Source organism: Sapajus apella, unplaced genomic scaffold (assembly GCF_009761245.1).
Source record: "Sapajus apella isolate SASKATOON/1434 unplaced genomic scaffold, GSC_monkey_1.0 scaffold158, whole genome shotgun sequence".
Lineage (NCBI taxonomy): Eukaryota > Metazoa > Chordata > Mammalia > Primates > Cebidae > Sapajus > Sapajus apella.
The window spans coordinates 1,663,554-1,684,014 of NW_022437098.1; the positions used below are offsets into that span (position 1 = coordinate 1,663,554).

Consider the following 20,461-nt stretch of genomic DNA (forward strand, 5'->3'; position numbering starts at 1 on the left):
GAGGAGTTAAGGATGGCTCCAAGGTGTTTGGGCCTGAGCAGCTTAAAACTGGAGTAGCCATTTATCTATTTTATAAAAAGAGTTTCAACAGCTTTCAGATTTCTAGTACTGCCACTTTCACCTGTTGTAGCCATTTAGCTTCTGTTACGGAGATAAATGGTAGCCTGGGAATGAGGCTTCCCATCCCATTGCTATAACAGCTTCAAGGAATGGGGAATAAAGGACTTGTAGTAATTCAGAAACTGTTTATCATTCCCTAGAGTTCCATAGAGGAGACTCTCCCTCATTGCCCTGGATGCCAGGTAGCTGGACCATGCCATTAGTATGTCTGTGTATTCCTAAGTTGGGCATTTGTAACTGGTAATGGTAGTAGTATTTCTTCTTGCTCTGTCAACAAATACAGCCTTAAAAAAAAATGATTTCCTTTTGAGGAGAATTTAGTATTCTAGAATCTAGACCATTAGAACTCCTGCTAAATAATACAGCAGAAGCTTTAAAGTGCAAATACTTTCCCCAAAGTGTAGCAAACCTGTTATATAACTAAAATACTGCTTTTAATTTCATATTAGATGGACCTTTTTATTTTGATGTCCACTACACCTAAGGGGTATTTTTAAATGAATATGAACAAGAAATACAGTAACAATATAGGCCAGGATATCAAGTTTCCAATATTCAACATTGTGGTGTTTAAAATGTTAATACGTCCTTACCATAATTATTATATGGGAATGGTTGTTACGGATATTATACTGGGTAAATATATAACATTTCTTCACTCTCTCTCTCCCCATTAGTACTTTTAATGAAGTTGGCTGGAAAGTATTAGTTTTCTGTGTCTGAAAAAGTAAACTTTAAGAATTAGGAGTATTTTAAAATGTTACGTAAACCTTTGTATATAATTAGCAGGTTGAAAAATAACATTAAGAATGCTATGGCATGCACTGCTGTTGTTTGTCTGGTTGTGCTGCCCACTGTGTTGCATAGCTATTTGCATTCTTTCTTACTGACGTTGTGTAGAGAGAAGGCCAAGTGGAAGCAGGGATCATGACAGCCACAACGTGGTTGAAAGAGGGACCTCCAGCACACAAACTAGAAATGGTAAGTTAATATTTGAATCTGAAGCCTGCAACACCTAGAAAACATGTACTGTGACAATTTTGTTTCTTTTCCTTTTTCCTTCACTTTTCAACCTATAAGAAAAAAAAATTAAGAGTCAAAGACACAAAGTCAGAGGACTATGGATAAAATTAGTAATGTAGGCTGATTTAGCATTCATATCATAAGAAGAAATTCAGGAGCAGTTCAGGCATTTACAGCCAAACTGAATTTTAACTACACCACACTGAAAATACAGTACCACCTAGTTAAGTAACCCATCCCAAATAAACAATTTTTGACTAAATGGTAAGTTAAGTGGAAAAATCACCATCAATGTATATTTAAAATTATTAAACACAAATATCAAAATTGGTCTCATTCAAAGTGGTTATTTTATTTTATTTGATGCCTTAATTTTGTGATCTTTATAGTAGTTTGCCATCTCATGTACCACAAAATCTTTATTGTCATTATAAGACCATCTCAAAGGTAAAAAATATGTGTGGAAGATTTTCTTGTTAATATTGCTGGTTTTTCTTGTTTACTTGTAGAGTATTAACTATCAATTTATACCAGCCCAATGACTATAAATTTGGGGTGAAATTTTTATGCATTTAGAGAAGTACACAAATATCAAATATTGGCAAAAGTATTACCAGATGATACCTTCCCACAATCTTTTACTAGTAGAGCCTCAGTTTTAGAAAACTGTAAGATATATTTAACTCTGATTATTGTGAAAAAATTACATATTGAATTTAAATTTGTAGCAAATTTTATTTCAAGAGTCTTTATTTCTGGTGATCAAGATCCCGTTAGCCTTTTAAATCAATTAGAACAATTTTCCAGTTATCAGTTCTTTACCTTGTTAACTCCTGTAATCTGTCTTATTCTTAAAGCATGATTGGAAGTATATGCTGGACTACTGTAAACTCCAGTAATTCTGAAGCAGCAAGTTGTGTGCTTTTCACTTTTGAGGCCAGAATTATGTGTCCTTGCATCTTAGAAGCCAAACACTTCACTTTATGTTTTTCTTCAGAATACTTTGATTATGTGGTACTCTAGTTTAAACTTTTATCTATTTTGGAACAATATTCAACATGGAAAGAGAAAAGACTGTACTAGACTATGATATTAAACGCTTTACATTTATTTATTAAATGTTGTAAATACTAAGTGATATGCTTGTACCTAAATTACCTGCCCAGAGTTGTTCAGTTGATTCCTTATTATTACCTTGAGGTTTTCTGAGGTTTTTATCATTGCTTCTTCTATAGCCTACAGAGCCTGACTGTCAGGAACGCAGAGGTCCAGAGCAAGCTGCAGAGCCACTGGCAAAGGAAGTGTATGATTTCTGCAGCGACTTCAGTGATGAAGATCCAGTGGGAGTTGCAGGAGTACAGACTGCCAAAAACAAAGCACCCGATTCAAGTAAAGCTTCCACCTCTCCAGGACAGCTTACTTTACTTCAGTGTGGTTTCTCGAAATTGTTTGAGACAAAATGTAAAGCAGTTGAGGACAGTGATGGAAATACTGCTTCTTCTGATGAAAGTTCTGATGAGCAGCCCATATGCCTTTCAACAGAAGCCACAGTTGCTGATTGTGAGAAAAATCAGGACTCTCTTGGTACTTCAAAACATCAGAAATTAGATAACATCCTAAATCCAAGAGAAAAGTATATTTTTTATAAAAATGAGAAGATTTTAGAACAGAAAATTTCTTCTAAGTCTGATGATGAGAAAAAATTTAGAAATACAGATAAACATTGCATTTTACAGAATGTCTCAGAATCAGAAGATAGTGATGTCATCTGTCCTACACAATATCCAACTGAGAGATTCCCCAACAATAGTATAAAGTTTAAGCCACGCTTGGAGGAATCTGAGGATTCTGAAACAGAACACTCTGTAAAAACAAGAAATGATGATGATGGTCGAAAGACTGGTGACAGAAGAGATGAAATAATTTCAAAAAAGTTAAGTCCTGAGAACACAACCCTGAAATCTATTGTGAAAAGAAAAGTCACTAGTGATATCAGTGATGAATCTGATGACATTGAGATTTCTTCCAAGTCAAGAGTAAGAAAGAGAGTTACTAGTTCATTGAGGTTTAAGAGAAGAAAGGAAACCAGGAAAGAACTTCACAGTTTTCCTAAAACAATGAGCAAAACAAACCAAGTACGTGCAAGAGATGAGGATCATAACTCTCAATTTATTGATGATTATTCATCCTCAGATGAAAGTTTATCCGTCAGCCACTTCAGTTTCTCTAAACAGAGCCACAGACCAAGAACTATAAAAGATAGAACCAGTTTTTCTTCAAAATTGCCTAGCCAAAATAAGAAAAATAGCACTTTGATGCCAAGAAAACCAATGAAATGTTCAAATGAGAAAGTTGTCAATCAAGAGCAGTCGTATGAATCAATGGATAAATTTTTAGGTAACCAAAGACACATTATGAAAACTTTTAAAAATATGTTTTGTTTTATCAAATAGTTCTGTGAGGAACTTTGAATCAAGATGCTAGATTGAGACATAAATAAGGAAGGGCTGGGTAGCAGGATAAATGGGAGACCACATATAGGTCAAGATAGAGAATGTTGCCGTCTACCCAAGGACCCCCTCCATGTGCCTGTCCAAATCACAGCTCCTCTGCCCCCATAAATACCAATTATTCTAGCTTCTATAGTAATTACTTATTTACATTTATATGGTTATATCACCAAATGTTCATATGTAGGTGAATTAGTTCATTTTCACGCTGCTGATAAAGACATACTTGAGACTGGGAAGAAAAAAGGGTGTAATAGATTCACAGTTCCACATGGCTGGGGAGGCCTCACAATCATGGCAAAAGGCAAGGAGCAAGTCACGTCTTACATGGATGGTGGCAGGCAAAGAAAGAGAGCTTGTGCAGGGGAACTCCTCTTTATAAAACCATCAGATCTCGTGAGACTTACTGTCATGAGAACAACATGGGAAAGATTCAGTTACCTCCCACCAGGCTCCTCCCATGACACATGGGAATTGTGGGAGCTACAATTCAAGATGAGTTTTGGGTGGAGACACAACCAAACCATATCACTAGGTATTATGGTTTAGTCTCAGTCATTTTTTAAAATGTTATATAGTGTCTTCTAATCTACAGGAATCCTCATCCCTTTAATTGCCTTACAATGTAACTGTGGAAGTACCTGGATCAACTCTAGAAGTTTCCCTCAATTTTCATTTTGCTAATTGTATCCTCTCCATGCATTTAAACATGCTCCTCTGTCCTCTATTACCTGTGAAAGAGCAGTTGGTTCCTGAGACTGGATCAACATTCAGAGTTTGTTTTTGCCTATACTCTCCCTTTTCTTCCGTTTTTAAAATGGATATACTACATCTTCACTGTCAAAGACACAGACATTGCATCATATACTCTCCCCACTTACACTTCAGTTACTCTTGGTCCATAGGTAACTACACATTTCATGCACTCCATCAGCTCTTAGTGCCAGTGTTCCTTTCATCACTCTGATTGTCCGAATCTTACTGTCTAGTAGATTCCTGAAGAAGTGTTTATGAGAATAATATTCCCTGAGATTCTTACAACAATTTAGTGCCCTTATACTTAAAAGTTAAGTTTTGCTGGATATAAAATACTTGGCTCACGTTGTCTTTTCTTGAGTGTCTTGAAATACATAGCTTCGTTTTCTTCTGGCATAAAGTATGGTATTATGTGTTCTTTTTTTTTTTTCCTCCTTAGATTACCAGGGGATTTTTTTCTTTTCATTGTCCAATAATTTTACTAGATGGTGTGTTGATGTTGGTTGTCCTGGGTCTGTATTCTCGTATACGCAGTGTTGCTTCCACTCAAATTTTCTTTTGGGAAAGACTTTCTTGTACTAATGTTTTTAGTTACTTGTTCTATTCCTTTGCTTTGGCCTTCTTCCTTAGGGACTCCTGTTACTTAGATGTTCAGTCATCTTTGCCTGAAGTCTCTCAAATCTTTTATCTCTTCATTTCATTTTGCTTTTTTAAAATATTCTGTTTTTCTTAAGGCTTATCTGTTGTGTTTATTCCCTCTTAGGTTTCTTCTAGTTCACTCATTTTTTATTTTTATTTTTTTATTTTTATTTTATTTTTATTTTTTCCCATTTATTTATTTTATTGCATTTTAGGTTTTGGGGTACATGTGAAGAACATGCACAATTGTTGCATAGGTACACACGTGGCAGTGTGATTTGCTGCCTTCCTCCCCATCACCTACATCTGGCATTTCTCCCCTTGCTATCTCTCCCCAGCTCCCCACCCCCCACCGTCCCTCCCCTATTTCCCCCCAACTGACGCCAGTGTGTAGCGCTCCCCTCCCTGTGTCCATGTGTCCTCATTGTTCAACACCCGCCTATGAGTGAGAACATGTGGTGTTTGATCTTCTGCTCTTGCGTCAGTTTGCTGAGAATGATGGTTTCCAGGTTCATCCATGTCCCCACAAAGGACCCAAACTCATTGTTTTTGATGGCTGCATAATATTCCATGGTGTATATGTGCCACATTTTCCCTGTCCAGTCTATCGTCGATGGGCATTTGGGTTGGTTCCAGGTCTTTGCTATTGTAAACAGTGCTGCAGTGAGCATTCGTGTGCACGTGTCCTTATAGTAGAATGATTTGTAATCCTTTGGATATATACCCAGTAATGGGATTGCTGGGTCAAATGGAATTTCTATTTCTAGGTCCTTGAGGAATCGCCACACTGTCTTCCACAATGGTTGAACTAATTTACACTCCCACCAACAGTGTAAAAGTGTTCCTATTTCTCCACATCCTCTCCAGCATCTGTTGTCTCCAGATTTTTTAATGATCGCCATTCTAACTGGCGTGAGATGGTATCTCAATGTTGTTTTGATTTGCAATTCTCTGATGACCAGTGATGATGAGCATTTTTTCATAAGCTTCCTGGCCTCATGTATGTCTTCTTTTGTAAAGTGTCTTTTCATATCCTTTGCCCACTTTTGAATGGGCTTGTTAGTTTTTTTCTTGTAAATCTGTTTTAGTTCTTTGTAAATTCTGAATATCAGCCCTTTGTCAGATGGGTAAACTGCAAAAATTTTTTCCCATTCTGTTGGTTGCCGATTCACTCTAATGATTGTTTCTTTTGCTGTGCAGAAGCTGTGGAGTTTGATTAGGTCTCATTTGTCTATTTTGGCTTTTGTTGTCAATGCTTTTGGTGTTTTGGTCATGAAGTCCTTGCCTACTATGTCCTGAATGGTTTTGCCTAGGTTTTCTTCTAGGGTTTTTATGGTGTTAGGTCTTATGTTTAAGTCTTTAATCCATCTGGAGTTAATGTTAGTGTGAGGTGTCAGGAAGGGGTCCAGTTTCTGCTTTCTGCACAGGGCTAGCCAGTTTTCCCAACACCATTTATTGAACAGGGAATCGTTTCCCCATTGCTTGTTTTTGTCTGGTTTGTCAAAGATCAGATGGTTGTAGATATGTTATGTTGCCTCCGAGACCTCTGTTCTGTTCCATTGGTCTATATCTCTGTTTTGGTACTAGTACCATGCTGTTTTGATTACTGTAGCCTTGTAGTATAGTTTGAAGTCTGGTAGTGTGATGCCCCCTGCTTTGTACTTTTTGCTTAGAATTGACTTGGCTATGCGGGCTCTCTTTTGGTTCCATATGAAGTTTAAGGTGGTTTTTTCCAGTTCTGCGAAGAAGGTCATTGGTAGCTTGATGGGGATAGCATTGAATCTGTAAATTAGTTTGGGCAGTATGGCCATTTTCACGATATTGATTCTTCCTAACCATGAGCATGGAATGTTTCTCCATCTGTTTGTGTCCTCTCTTATTTCGTCGAGCAGTGGCTTGTAGTTCTCCTTGAAGAGGTCCTTCACATTCCTTGTTAGTTGTATTCCTAGGTATTTTATTCTCTTTGTGGCAATTGTGAATGGAAGTTTGTTCTTGATTTGGCTCTCTTTAAGTCTGTTATTGGTGTATAGGAATGCATGTGATTTTTACACATTGATTTTGTATCCTGAGACTTTGCTGAACTTGCTTATCAGTTTCAGGAGGTTTGGGGCTGAGACGATGGGCTCTTCTAGATATACAATCATGTCGTCTGCAAATAGAGACAATTTGACTTCCTCCTTTCCTATTTGAATGCCCTTTATTTCTTTTTCTTGCCTGATTGCTCTGGCTAGAACTTCTAATACTATATTGAATAGCAGTGGTGAGAGAGGGCATCCTTGTCTGGTGCCACATTTCAAGGGGAATGCTTCCAGTTTTTGCCCATTCAGTATGATATTGGCTGTTGGTTTGTCATAAATAGCTTTTATTGTTTTGAGATACGTTCCATCGATACCTAGCTTATTGAGGGTTTTTAGCATAAAGGGCTGTTGAATTTTGTTAAAGGCCTTCTCTTCATCAATTGAGATAATCATGTGGTCTTTGTCTTTGGTTCTGTTTATGTGGTGAATTGCGTTTATAGACTTGCGTATGTTGAACCAGCCTTGCATCCCCGGGATGAAGCCTACTTGATCATGGTGGATAAGCTTTTTGATGTGCTGTTGCAATCGGGTTGTCAGTATTTTATTGAAGATTTTTGCATCTGTGTTCATCGTGGATATTGGCCTGAAGTTTTCTTTTCTTGTTGAGTCTCTGCCGGGATTTGGAATCAGGATGATGTTGGTGTCATAAAATGATTTGGGAAGAATTCCCTCTTTTTGGATTGTTTGGAATAGTTTCAGAAGGAATGGTACCAGCTCCTCTTTGTATGTCTGGTAGAATTCAGCTGTGAACCTATCTGGACCTGGACTTTTTTTGGGTGGTAAGCTCTTAATTGCTGCCTCAACTTCAGACCTTGTTTTGGGTCTGTTCGGGGTTTTGGCTTCTTCCTGGTTTAGGCTTGGCAGGGGGCAAGTGTCCAGGAATTTATCCATTTCTTCCAGGTTTATTAGTTTGTGTGCATAGAGTTGTTTGTAATAATCTCTGATGATGGTTTGAATTTCTGTGGAATCTATGGTGATATCCCCTTTATCGTTTTTTATTGCATCAATTTGGTTATTCTCTCTTTTCTTTTTTATTAATCTGGCTAGTGGTCTGTCTATTTTGTTGATCTTTTCAAAAAACCAGCTCCTGGATTTATTGATTTTTTTGAAGGGTTTTTTGTGTCTCTATCTCCTTCAGTTCTGCTCTGATCTTAGCTATTTCTTGTCTTCTGCTAGACTTTGAGTTTTTTTTATCTTGCTCCTCTACCTCTTTCAGTTTTGACAATAGGGTGTCAATTTTTTATCTCTCCTTGCTTCTCATGTGGGCACTTATTGCTATATATTTTCCTCTAGAGACTACTTTAATTGTGTCCCAGAGATTCTGGTATGTTGTGTCTTCATTCTCATTGGTTTCGAAGAACATCTTTATTTCTGTCTTCATTTCATTGTTTATCCAGTCAACATTCAAGAACAAGTTGTTCAGTTTCCATGAAGCTGTGCGGTTCTGGGTTAGTTTTTGAATTCTGAGTTCTAACTTGATTGCACTGTGGTCTGAGAGACTGTTTGTTACGATTTCCGTTCTTTTGCATTTGCTGAGGAGTGATTTACTCCCAATTATGTGGTCAATTTTAGAGTAGGTGTGATGTGGTGCTGAGAAGAATGTATATTCTGTGGATTTGGGGTGGAGAGTTCTGTAAATGTCTATTAGGTTTGCTTGGTCCAGGTCTGAGTTCAAGCCCTGGATATCCTTGTTAATTTTCTGTCTGGTTGATCTGTCTAATGTTGACAATGGGGTGTTAAAGTCTCCCACTATTATTGTGTGGGAGTCTAAGTCTCTTTGTAAGTCATTAAGAACTTGCCTTATGTATCTGGGTGCTCCTGTATTGGGTGCGTATATATTTAGGATCGTTAGCTCTTCTTGTTGCATTGATCCTTTTACCATTATGTAATGTCCCTCTTTGTCTCTTATGATATTTGTTGCTTTAAAGTCTAATTTATCAGAGATGAGAATTGCAACTCCTCCTTTTTTTTGCTCTCCATTTGCTTGGTAAATCTTCCTCCATCCCTTTATTTTGAGCCTTCATGTATCCTTGCATGTGAGATGGGTTTCCTAGATACAGCACACGGATGGGTTTTGTCTTTTTATCCAATTTGCCAGTCTTTGTCTTTTGATTGGGGCATTTAGTCCATTTACATTTAGGGTTAATATTGTTATGTGTGAATTTGATACTGCCATTTTGGTGCTAGCTGGGTGTTTTGCCCTTTAGTTGAGCTGGTATTTGTTGCCTTTATATGTGTAGAGCCTCTTTCAGGAGCTCTTGTAGAGCTGGCCTGGTGGTGACGAAATCTCTGAGTACTTGCATGTTCCCGAAGGATTTTATTTTTCCTTCACTTATGAAGCTTAGTTTGGCTGGATAGGAGATTCTGGGTTGAAAGTTCTTTTCTTTAAGGATGTTGAATATTGGCCCCCACTCTCTTCTGGCTTGTAGGGTTTCTGCTGAGAGATCTGCTGTGAGTCTGATGGGCTTCCCTTTATGGGTAACCCAACCTTTCTCTCTGGCTGCCCTTAGTATTTTCTCCTTCATTTCAACTCTGGTGAATCTGACGATTATGTGCCTTGGGGTTGCTCTTCTTGACGAATATCTTTGTGGCGTTCTCTGTATTTCCTGGACTTGAATGTTTGCCTGCCTTGCTAGGTTGGGGAAGTTTTCCTGGATAATATCCTGAAGAGTATTTTCCAGCTTGGATTCATTCTCTTCGTCACATTCGGGTACGCCTATCAAACATAGATTAGGTCTTTTCACATAGTCCCACATTTCTTGGAGACTTTGTTCATTCCTTTTTACCCTTTTTTCTCCAGTCTTGCCTTCCCGTTTTATTTCATTGAGTTGATCTTTGACCTCTGATATCCTTTCTTCTGCTTGGTCAGTTCGGCTGTTGATACCTGTGCACGCTTCACGAAGTTCTCGTGTTGCGTTTTTCAGCTCCATCAATTCACTTATATTCCTTTCTATTTTGTCCGTCATTTTTTAAATTAAAAAAAATTTCTAAGTCTTTCCTAAGACCTTGTCACTCATCTCTGAGTTCCTCTAATTCTGATTTCCATTGTTGTTGATTCATGTCTTTTTCTGTTTCGTGAGCACATCTTTCCAGCACATTTTCATTGGAGTGATATTATTCTGCTTGTTCCCTTTTTTCTCACAATAATTTTTATGAGATTTGACCCTGCTATTTTTCTTCTGGTCATTTTTATATGAAATTATTTCCCCTGAATTTTACAAGTGAAGCAGAGTTCAGGAAATCGTTGTTCGCTTTGCAGAGATCATGTTATTTCTTTGTAGAGTGCCACACTTATGGGCTTTCCTCCCTCTCTGCCTTGCGTTGCTCTAGATCTTTTCTTTCTCTCATCCTTGTTCTTCCTATCCTTGATTCACTCCCAGCAGTTTTTCTTCTTTGTTCGGCCCTGACCTGGGTGAGGGCCCTGGTGGGTCAGTTTGGGGGGTTCTAGAGGTTGGCTTGCTCCAGCCCCTCCAGGCCTTCTTACTGTGTACCCCCTGCACCCTCTCAGCATTGGAGAGCAGGAAACCTTCACCGATTCAGCTGCTGGTCTCCAGCTGGCCCCTTGTGCTTTCCTGTGAATACCTATTGGCTATTCTGGGGTCTCCTGTTCTCAGGTCTGTCAGGAGCCCCATTGCTTCCTTCTTCCTTCACACAGTTGCTGAAACCATGCAGAGTTACTGGTAGATTTTGCCCACCTGCTTGTACTTTAGGGGTCCTGAGGGTATCTTGTTATGTAATTTTGTTGTAAATGTCCATGGGCTTTTGGTTTTGTTGTGTAGTTGCTGTCTGTTTTTGTGTACAGATTCAGAAAGTCTCATGCTTCTGCTGTTAGCACCCTCTGCCCAGAATCTGTGTGGTAATTTTAAGAGTTAGCATTGCCTTCACAAGTGTCTTATTCCCCAAAAACTATATGAAAGAAGCTGAGATATAATCTAGGATATTTTGCTATAGAAATCTTAATTGCTTTGTTTGATTTATATATAAATCAGGCTTTGTGGCTATTAGTATTCTTATTTAGAAGTTTGTTATGATATATATTTTGGTATCATTGTAAATAAGTGTTGAATTATCCCTTCAGTTTGTGTGCTACAGTTAGATTTTAGGTTTAGGAATTATTGTATAAACTATTTTTAAATAATCAGCTCAGGGTTTTCTGGGGTTTTTTGTTTGTTTTTTTGTTTTTTACTGTGAAAGTGTCAATAGTTAGTTTGGAACTAATGCTATTTTGAATAATGGATAAAATGTGTCATCAAAATTAAACATCTGAGGAAATTTTCTGCCGTGAAGGTTTTGAAACTATATGCTGTGTATATTACCTGGCATCTTGAAATTTAAGGAGAATGTCAAACGAGTTACTGTCTCTTCATATTATTTAACAACGTCTTATGTTTGCATGATTGGCAATTTCTGGTTGAAGAGGTTCAGGACCGAAACAACACAAGTGCTGAAGGTCATCCCTCAGGTTCATTGCCAGAGCTGTTGGAGGGAGCTCTTACAGGCTTCAATTCTAGCCTTCTCTTTTATGATCACAATTCAAAAATGAATTATAGGTGCCTAGAAGCAAAGCAATAAAAATTGTAGCCATTTTTTAAACCTCTTTCAGATAAAAGCTGAGTTAATTTTTCTCATTTCCTAAAAAGCTCTCATCTTGACATTCTCTGGGCATATGTACAAAAAAGACAAAATACGAACAATAAAACTGAGCAAAGCCAATCAAACTAAACTCCCTGGTCATAAACCCCATACTCCCTTTCCATCACTGTAGTCAAGTACATGTTTAAAGGGACAGATAAGGTTAGCTTCATTCTTTAAATTAGTGAGCAACTTTTTAAAAAATTAACAATGAAAACAAATTCATAGAGGGGACCCTCCTCAACCATGACTTTTCTCTTACTAAAACCTCCATTTCAAGTTTAAATCTAAAGATTGTTACCTACTATCTAGTTTTCATCTCGCATTGATGAGAAGGAAAAGTCATTTCCAAGGTAACCTAGACCAACATACTTGAACTCTTTCCCATTTTTTTCCTAAAGAATATTGTGATGTTGATGTTTCTCGCATATTAAAAATAAGAATAATGTGTTTTTATGGAACCATATTGCTTTATACTGATAGATCACTTAATAAACCTCAATTACCTCCTAGATGGTGTTCGGGGAGTGGCTTATATTCACTCCAACCAGAATGTGATTGGATCGAGCAAAGCTGAAAATCACATGAGCCGATGGGCGGCACATGATGTATTTGAGTTGAAGCAGTTTTCCCAGCTGCCTGCTAACATAGCTGTTTGCACTTCTAAGGTAAGAAGAATATAAGGTAGTATCATCTTAGTTGTCTCATTTTTTACAGAATTTACTCCGTAGCATCTTCTCTAAGTACTCCCTCAAAAGTAGCTACTAAAACTGTAAGTGACATACAAATAAGTGTAAAAATCAAAACACCATTTGGGAACTATAGTCATTGAAGATGTTTCAGATTAAACAACAGATTTATACCCAAATGCCTAATAATGTTGAGTTGCTTAATGGTTTCCCTCAATTAAAATTGGACAGTACCCCCAAAAGGAAAAGGAATCTGAAGGAGTCATATAGTTCAATCAGAACCAAAACCATTTCTGATCATGTGGAAAAAGGAAAGTGTGTGGTTAGATTGCTCCACAATTTTTCACCAAAATGACACACACAGAAAACTCATTTCATGTAGAATTTATATTTTTAGCAAAAGGAATTTTATACTGTTAAAAGTCATAAATACTCCCTGTGGGCTTTTCTCACTTAAAATTGCTGTTGTGATATTTTTGTTTGTACATAGTCACTTTCATCACAGGTTTTTTAAAAATAGTTTCTTCTGTTTGACTCATTATTCTTTATTATTTTTTAAGAGCTAAGTGTCTCAAGAGCAATTTCACTATCACTTTATGGGTGAGAGTTCAAAATACATATTGTATATAATACCAATATTTTATGTCAACTTAGTGCTATTATACTTTTAGTAATGAAGGTGGGGGTAGAATTCCTCTGAACTATCAAGAGAATTAATTTATTTGTACCTCACTTGTTTGACAAAGGAATTAAATTACCTTAACAATAAAACCAGAGTACAAAATAAAATTCAGGACCAGAGAAAATATAAATTAAACTGGAAGTTTAAGACTGAGAGAAAGTTAGACTGCAACTGCTTAGGACATAATACATTCTACCCAGATACTGTATTAAAATGGCTAATTTGATTGAGTTTTCTGGTAGAAAAAACAAAGGAGGTAAGCCATCTATGTAGTCAACTAGTGCATGTGGAAATGTGTGTGGACAGTTTGGGTGGTCACAGTGACTGAATGCCTAACTGGCATTCATGTCTGGAAGCCAGGGATTCCACATGGCTGTCCTGGAGAGGGGACTAGGTTGAGGGGGCTAGTAGAGAGGCACTCCTGCATGCAAAGAATTGTTCTGCCCAAAATGCTGTAACACCGTGCTGAGAAAGGCTGAGTAAAATCTTTATCCTTAAGGAAAAAAATATATATAACATGGGTTCTAGGAGAAGCAAAGCTTTTCCTAGCACTTCATTTGAAGGAAATTTGTCTCTTGGGGGTTTTTTGGGACCACAGAACGATATAGTGAACAGTCAGATGTCATATAATAATATCCTTAGAATAAATGTAATAACAGACTTTAAAAGGCTATACTTTCCAGTATTTTTCAATGTCATCCATAGGCCCAATGCCAAACTACAACTCGTGAAAGCATTCTTTCATGACCCAAGTATGCTGCTTTTTATACTTGTCTTCTCATTTGATCCAGGAATGTACCATTTCTCAACCAACACTTTAAACAGCATTTCTACAGTTTGACTACCGTATATGTGCCATCTGAAAAAGGCAGGCAGAATTATGTTAGGTTTTCCAGAAACTTGCTTTGTTAGGATAAAGAGTATATCAGAATCTTTTAAACAGATAGCTAATTTTTTGTTAGGATTCTTTTTCAAGCTGTGCCCTTTTTTAAAACCTCCATACAAACAAATTTTAATGTGAAAGGTCAGATAATTTGGCAAACCCCTGTAGTGGACATTAATGAAATAATTGGATACTGGTCATTAGCTTGTCTAAATATTTATCAGAGAAGAAATTTACAAGCATATAATTTCTGCAAAAATTGACCTGAGAAGCAGCCTTCTTCTTAAGGAAAGTTATACAAATGAAAATGCCAGAAACACAGTTTGCCTGTGAGCTTTTTCAGTCCAAATATTTTTGAGGTGGACAACACAATCTCATTAGAAACCTTGTCTCTTCACAGTGATTTTCAGAGGGAGGGGCATCTCTTGCTTGGAAACAAATCGGAATACCTACTCCCTGGGGGTTGTAATATACCCTTCGAGGCCGTATATATCCCTCATCACACATACCCCAACTTAGTAACCCTTTTCAGAGAAGAAAGAAATTAGCTGTTTAATGACTAAATTGTGGTGAAGTTTTAAAGCCACTAAATGGGAGGTCCATTCCCATGGCACCAATGCTAGCAGGCCAAACACAGTCTACAGATAACGCTTATTTCACTGGCTGACTTAAGTCAGTAGTTGATACAACAAAATTTCATTCTAACGTTTCAAAGCTGTCTCATAGAATTTCTGAGAAAAAGTGTTCCCAATCACCGATTTCACCCTATCGTGTCAATATTACATCAGCACCTCGAATGAGGAAATCATTGAAACATACCGTCATCTTTGGCTAGAGATATTTATGTCACTCACTGAGAGGTTTTGCAGCTGGTGTTGCAGTGGGTGGCAATAGTGAATTTGCAGTTTTGAAAAAAAGTTACTAGAAGAAAAGAGAATAAACAAAGGGAAAGGGAAATGAAGCAAGAACAAAAGAGACTCAATCATAGTGTTAGAAAATACCTGCAAACTTCTTGATCCTGAGGTCTCCAAAAAACCCCAGACCTCCCACCAACAGTACAGTGTCTTTCATCTGGGGCTCAATCTAGAATCTTTTCGATTACTGAGAATTCTTCTGAGTGCTTCAAGTCTGTCATCAAAGTTTATTAAAGAACTTTACTTGTGTTTGAAAAGATTGTGTGTGCATGCCTGTGTGTCAGTTGCAGACATGTTGTCTCAGCAAGAAAATAAATCCTATTTGTTTATGAAAGCAGTACACAAATAACAGTGGTCAAAGTATTTCAGTTTCTAAGGAATACCGTAGTTGAGTCTGAATTAGAACCTTTAACTAGATTGCAAAGGAATATACCAAATGGAAAATTGTAAAAGAGAAGTAATAAACTCCATAGTGCTAGATAAGATTCTGTGGTCTTTCAGAGTTTTTCAGTCTTTTTGATGTCTGGTAATTATTGATGAACAAAATGACAAAAACTGTGAATCTGCTTTTCAAGTTCAATCATATATCTTAAAAAGGAATAAGATACATTACTGTTTTCAGTGTTTCCTTTGGTTTCTTACAGTTTATACTTCTATAAACTAGCTTTTATTTATGTTCTGTATTTTATAGATGTCCTGTCTCTTCTAACATAAATTTCGAATTATACCATTGTTATTTGATAATACAAATTATGTAAAGTAATGTGCAAAGTAAGAACACATTTTGTCTAAAATTATATTTTGATATTTTAGAACCATTTCTGAAAAACAGCTCATTTTACAAGATGAAATGTCTGATAACAGGAGAGAAAACCTGTGTGACTTAGGTTTAAACTCAGTCCAAAAAGAAACATTTTAAGCATTTGAAGGAACTGGTAATACCTTTATTAGAGTTCGTCTGTTCTTTTAATATATGGATGTATGTCACGGAGCTGAACTGTACCTGTTTGTGATGCGATACCTCCTTTTCTCAGTCAACTGCACGTATTCAACTTAAGTTTACTTAAAATTTTCTGAAAAGAAATGTACAAAGACAGCCTTCCATTAAGGATTAATCACTATGGCAACTGAGATGTGGTGACTGAAGGGGGAGGATGTATTCTCCCCTCAGTTTCCTGCCAGCTGTCATAGTCAACCTCTACTGCCTGAATCCAAGCCAAAATATAGACTGTGACCAACTCTAAGAAACTATATCTGTATTTTTATAAATTGGTACAAGTATCAGACTATAAAAGAAGACTTAATCCCTTGAATTGGATGACAGACACTTGGCACTCTTGCCAGTGTTTGACAGAGAAATAACGGGTCGCTTTGTAGTAAAACCTGGATTAATAGTAAGCCCCTCTTTATGTTATTGCAGTGTGGTGTAAATGAGAGAACTAAGCATGCTGTCAGCCTGGGGTGGGAGGTGGCGTGGGGGGGTATCTTTATATAACCAGTGCAGGTTTAAGCACTGTTCAGAATACTGTAAATACAAAATATTGTGTTAGTAAGAACTTCTCTTTCTTGTATTTGTATTAGATTGGCATTCTGTAGATTACTTAAAGAAAGGATTTCTGTGAGCTATGGTGGGTTTGATTGCAGTATGTTTATACAGCTTTTGGAGTCCTCAAGGAGGGATGGACTGTTTACAGTGAGCAGACTTTGGGGAGATAGAGCATTCCATTATCCTGTTTTTCAGGATAATGAATGGCATGATGATTTAAAGTAATTGTTCACAAATGGCTGGTTTACAAAGTAGTCCGGTAAGCAAGGTTTATGGTTTCAGCATGTAACTCTCACTGGGTGGGATTTTTCATGGTCTTACCGTTTTTCTTTCTGTAGCTAAACATTAATTTTATGGCATTTGTATCAGAAAGTTATTCTTTCAAGTAATTTTAGTAGAGATCAAGATTTTAAAGTGTGTGTGTGTGTGTGTGTGTGTGTGTGTGTGTGTGTATATATATATGTATATATATATATATGAAATTATGTGACTGGTATTGACATGAAAAAGGCTTTTGTGTTTCTCTGTCTAGAACTAGGATTGGTTGTAGATAGCATTCTGATTCAGAAGATAATATGTCATTTGAGTGGAAAATACCTGCTAGTCAGAGGAAGGAGAATTCACTTTTTACACTATAAACATAGAGACCTAGCTAGCTGGAGGCTACGAGAAGCTGTGGCACCTTTCCGCAGTCACGATACCAGGATTCATGGACTAGTGTGACTGATGAGCTGTTGCGTGCAAAACACGTTCAACACCTTGCAAGAAAGGCATTGAAATTACTCAAAAATATAAATCTTTATTATTGTAATTATGATTCTTGCTTACCAATGGGGTAATGAGTAAAACTCTTGAGCCTCTGCAATAACCTCTTACTATTTTTGTTGTGAATATTACTAATAATAGAATATTTTAGACTACCTTAAAAAGACACCTAGTCCAGTCCTTTAATTTTAGATGAAGTACCTGCTTTAAACTATGTCTGATTTCTAAGGAAAAGTACTATAGAGAAAAATGTTTTTGAAAGGAATTATAAGCTAATTTAAAAATGGACCGGGAATGACAAAAATAATCTTTGCTTGTTAGGAAATCGTTTGCTTCCAACTCTTCTCGTAGATGGTCACTGTTCCGATTACATAGAAGGTAGATAAGCCTTTTTAGAACAGTTTCTCTGTTGAGAATAGTCACAAGATCTAAATAGTATTTCTTCAAATAATGCCTTCTAGGTAATAACATAAAAATTTAGGGATAGAGGCCTCATTGAACTCTGACTGACTACCTTGTGAATAAAGAATGTTAATCTCTTAACAGCCCTTTTCAAATTATATTTCATCCATTTCTGAAAACAGTAGTATCAGTTGGACATGGCACCTAATGGAAATACCTATTGCCTTGTCATCTGAGAATCCTGCCTCTGCCCTAGGAATTCTGAATTTTTATAGGTGAATAAAGCAAAATTATGGGTTAAAGGAATTCTAGTATTTTAGAATTTGAAGAATTCTTGAAGCCTGTTTAACCCAAACATCTCATTTTCTTAAATTTTAAAAATAAGAGGCTAAGTAACTCCCCACAGGCCCCAGGGCTCAACGATAGCAGGAGGCTTTCATCCCTGTGGTCTTTTACCCTTTCGTCTTTTCTTGTGCTTTTCCCTCAGTTCCTTTGGTGTCTACTTTGTTCTGGAGATTTCAATTTTACTTTTCTAATATGACAAGTCAGTCTTTTAATTTTCCAAGATAATTTGTCTGTAAAGAATTACTTTCACTTTAGCAGTTACACAAAAACCTCACATGGATTGAATGCATCCTTCCTTTAAGATATATGTATACACGTATATGTACGTGTGTGTGTGTGTGTGTGTGTGTAGTTTTTACTTTTCTTAGGCTTTTTCTCTACCTGGAATAACCTTCAGCCTTATATTTCTGATCCCCCAAATCTCCACATCTCTCTCCCATTCAAGATCTACCTCAGATGTGTCCTCTCTTCCACAAAGTCTGCCCTGGTTCTTCCCTCAGCTGGAAAGAACCCTTCTTACACTCTTTCCGCTTCAGCCAGTAGTACTTTGTATGTCCTGCTCTTATTCTAAAGTATGACTTTCAAATTTTTGTTATAGTTGTATACGTATCTCTCTTCCAATAAACTCTGAACTTCGAAATAGTAAGACATGTCTGATTCACTTCTGATAACCTAAAATCATCTTACATATAATGAATACTTTATAAATAAATACTTTTGGGATAAAGTCAGGTTTTCAGTTTTTGTCAGAGTACAATGAACCCTACCTCTGTGTTCTGAGAATTTTAAAAATTATTTTTTCCATGAACAACTTCCATAGTTTTCCTGGAAATTATCTGGAGATGACATTGTTTATTGTTCAGAAGACAATTGTTTATTGTTTTATGAACAATAAACCAGGGGGAAGATCTCTTTCTCTTAATGAGAAGTGTTTTCAGGTCCGCTTGGCAATCATGGTGTTGGATGGATTTACTTATCCTACACTTCCAGTCATATTGACTACTATGTGATCTTTCACTCCAATTAGACCTAATTCAAGTTCCCTTGTCTCCACAAAGCCTCAGCTTCAGGAATCACTCAGTTCCAGGCTCCTTTAGTGCCCATTCTCTATGCCAGTCATCACTGTAGATGTGGTGTACCTGTCCACCTATCACTATTGTTACTTACCTTATGTAGATTTGTTCTTTCCTCACATATGTTACAAGCCACTTAAAAATCAGGACCATGGGACACTCTCACTTACTCCTATAAACAGTACCACCTAGCCCCGGGCAGCGCAGAGTGGGAGTTCAGAAAACATTGTGATTAGTAATTCCTGTGTAGAAGTACTGCATATAAGGCCAATGCCTACAACCATTTTCACAAGTTAAGGCTCCTCAACTCTTTGCACCACAAATTAATGTTAAAGTGGGTATACTGGGTGGCAGCAAATGTAAAGTTATGAGTCATGTTTGTGCAGCATAAATGCTGGTGTTCTTCGTCATCATTATTTGTCATCTGTTGGCCATATTGCTGGTATAGGAAACCCACTCAAGAAGAGAGGACATGAAGAATGGTGTCAGAAAGATATTCCTGGAACCCATGCATCCACATCTAGCAGTAATACATCTAGAGAGTCATTGTGTGGCTTCCAGAATCACTTTGTGTCCTCCTTCCAAAGTTCTGTCAAGTGTCTTGTGTCATTTTTGTAGCATACAAAACCTATCTCAGTTTGGCCCTAGTGTGCTTTTCTAGCCTCCTTCCAAGACGCATATTCAAGATTATTGACATGAATTATGTATCAACAATCTTGGTACATATCAGCAACAGAGCATGTACCAACAACATAGTAAAAAGCTGTGAGAGCAGATTCTATTTATATTCTATTATGTGCTAAACATTGGGGATACAAAGATGAACAGACAGGCTCTTCTTAGCCTTCACTTTGTGAACTATTCCCAGACATGCTTAGGCCTTCTGTGTCTTTGCTTCTATGGTTCCTTGTTTAAAATTCATTGTCACCTGCGTCTGCTGATTGAACCCCTTATATCATCTGTGACAGCTGTCCCCCAGTTCTTCTCCAAAGCAGTGTAAACTTTTCCTCATCTTTGCATGTCTGTTTCCCTGCTATAGCAGTTGTCTTATTATATTATGCAATTCTATATGCATATATACAAGATGCTTTTGAGTACAGGAAATAGAATAACCATCAAAAATTGGGGTATACAGTAGGTCACTGAACTAATGACATAACAGCAGGTCTGGAAGGAGGCATTTTCAGGTGTGACAGCCCCATGACCCCATAGGGATACAAGCTCTTTCATTTTCCGCCCTGCTATCTTTAGTGAATTAACTTTTAGTTCTTAGGTCTTTTGCCTCATGTTGCCAGATGACTACTGAAACTCAAAATCGTTCCCTCACACAGTTGTATGCTACAGACAGGGAGGTGTGATTGTCTTCATATCTCGCCTTTTTTTTTTTTTTTTTTTTTTTTTTTT

General features: G+C 37.1%; 1 protein-coding gene across 10 annotated transcripts in view; it reads left to right on the forward strand.

Moving 5' to 3' along the window:
* The window catches only part of ERCC6L2 (ERCC excision repair 6 like 2), a 197,074-nt gene that overhangs the window by 123,501 nt on the left and 53,112 nt on the right, over positions 1 to 20,461 (forward strand). For 9 of the 10 annotated variants that reach the window (XM_032266354.1, XM_032266361.1, XM_032266360.1 and 6 more), the window contains 3 exons: positions 1,021 to 1,101; positions 2,379 to 3,540; positions 12,272 to 12,426. In XM_032266354.1, coding sequence (XP_032122245.1) covers positions 1,021 to 1,101; positions 2,379 to 3,540; positions 12,272 to 12,426 — 1,398 coding nt within the window. Of the gene's footprint in view, positions 1 to 1,020; positions 1,102 to 2,378; positions 3,541 to 12,271; positions 12,427 to 14,748; positions 14,754 to 17,959; positions 19,636 to 20,461 lie in introns of those variants that run through there. The other variant, XM_032266362.1, reaches the window with a different exon arrangement.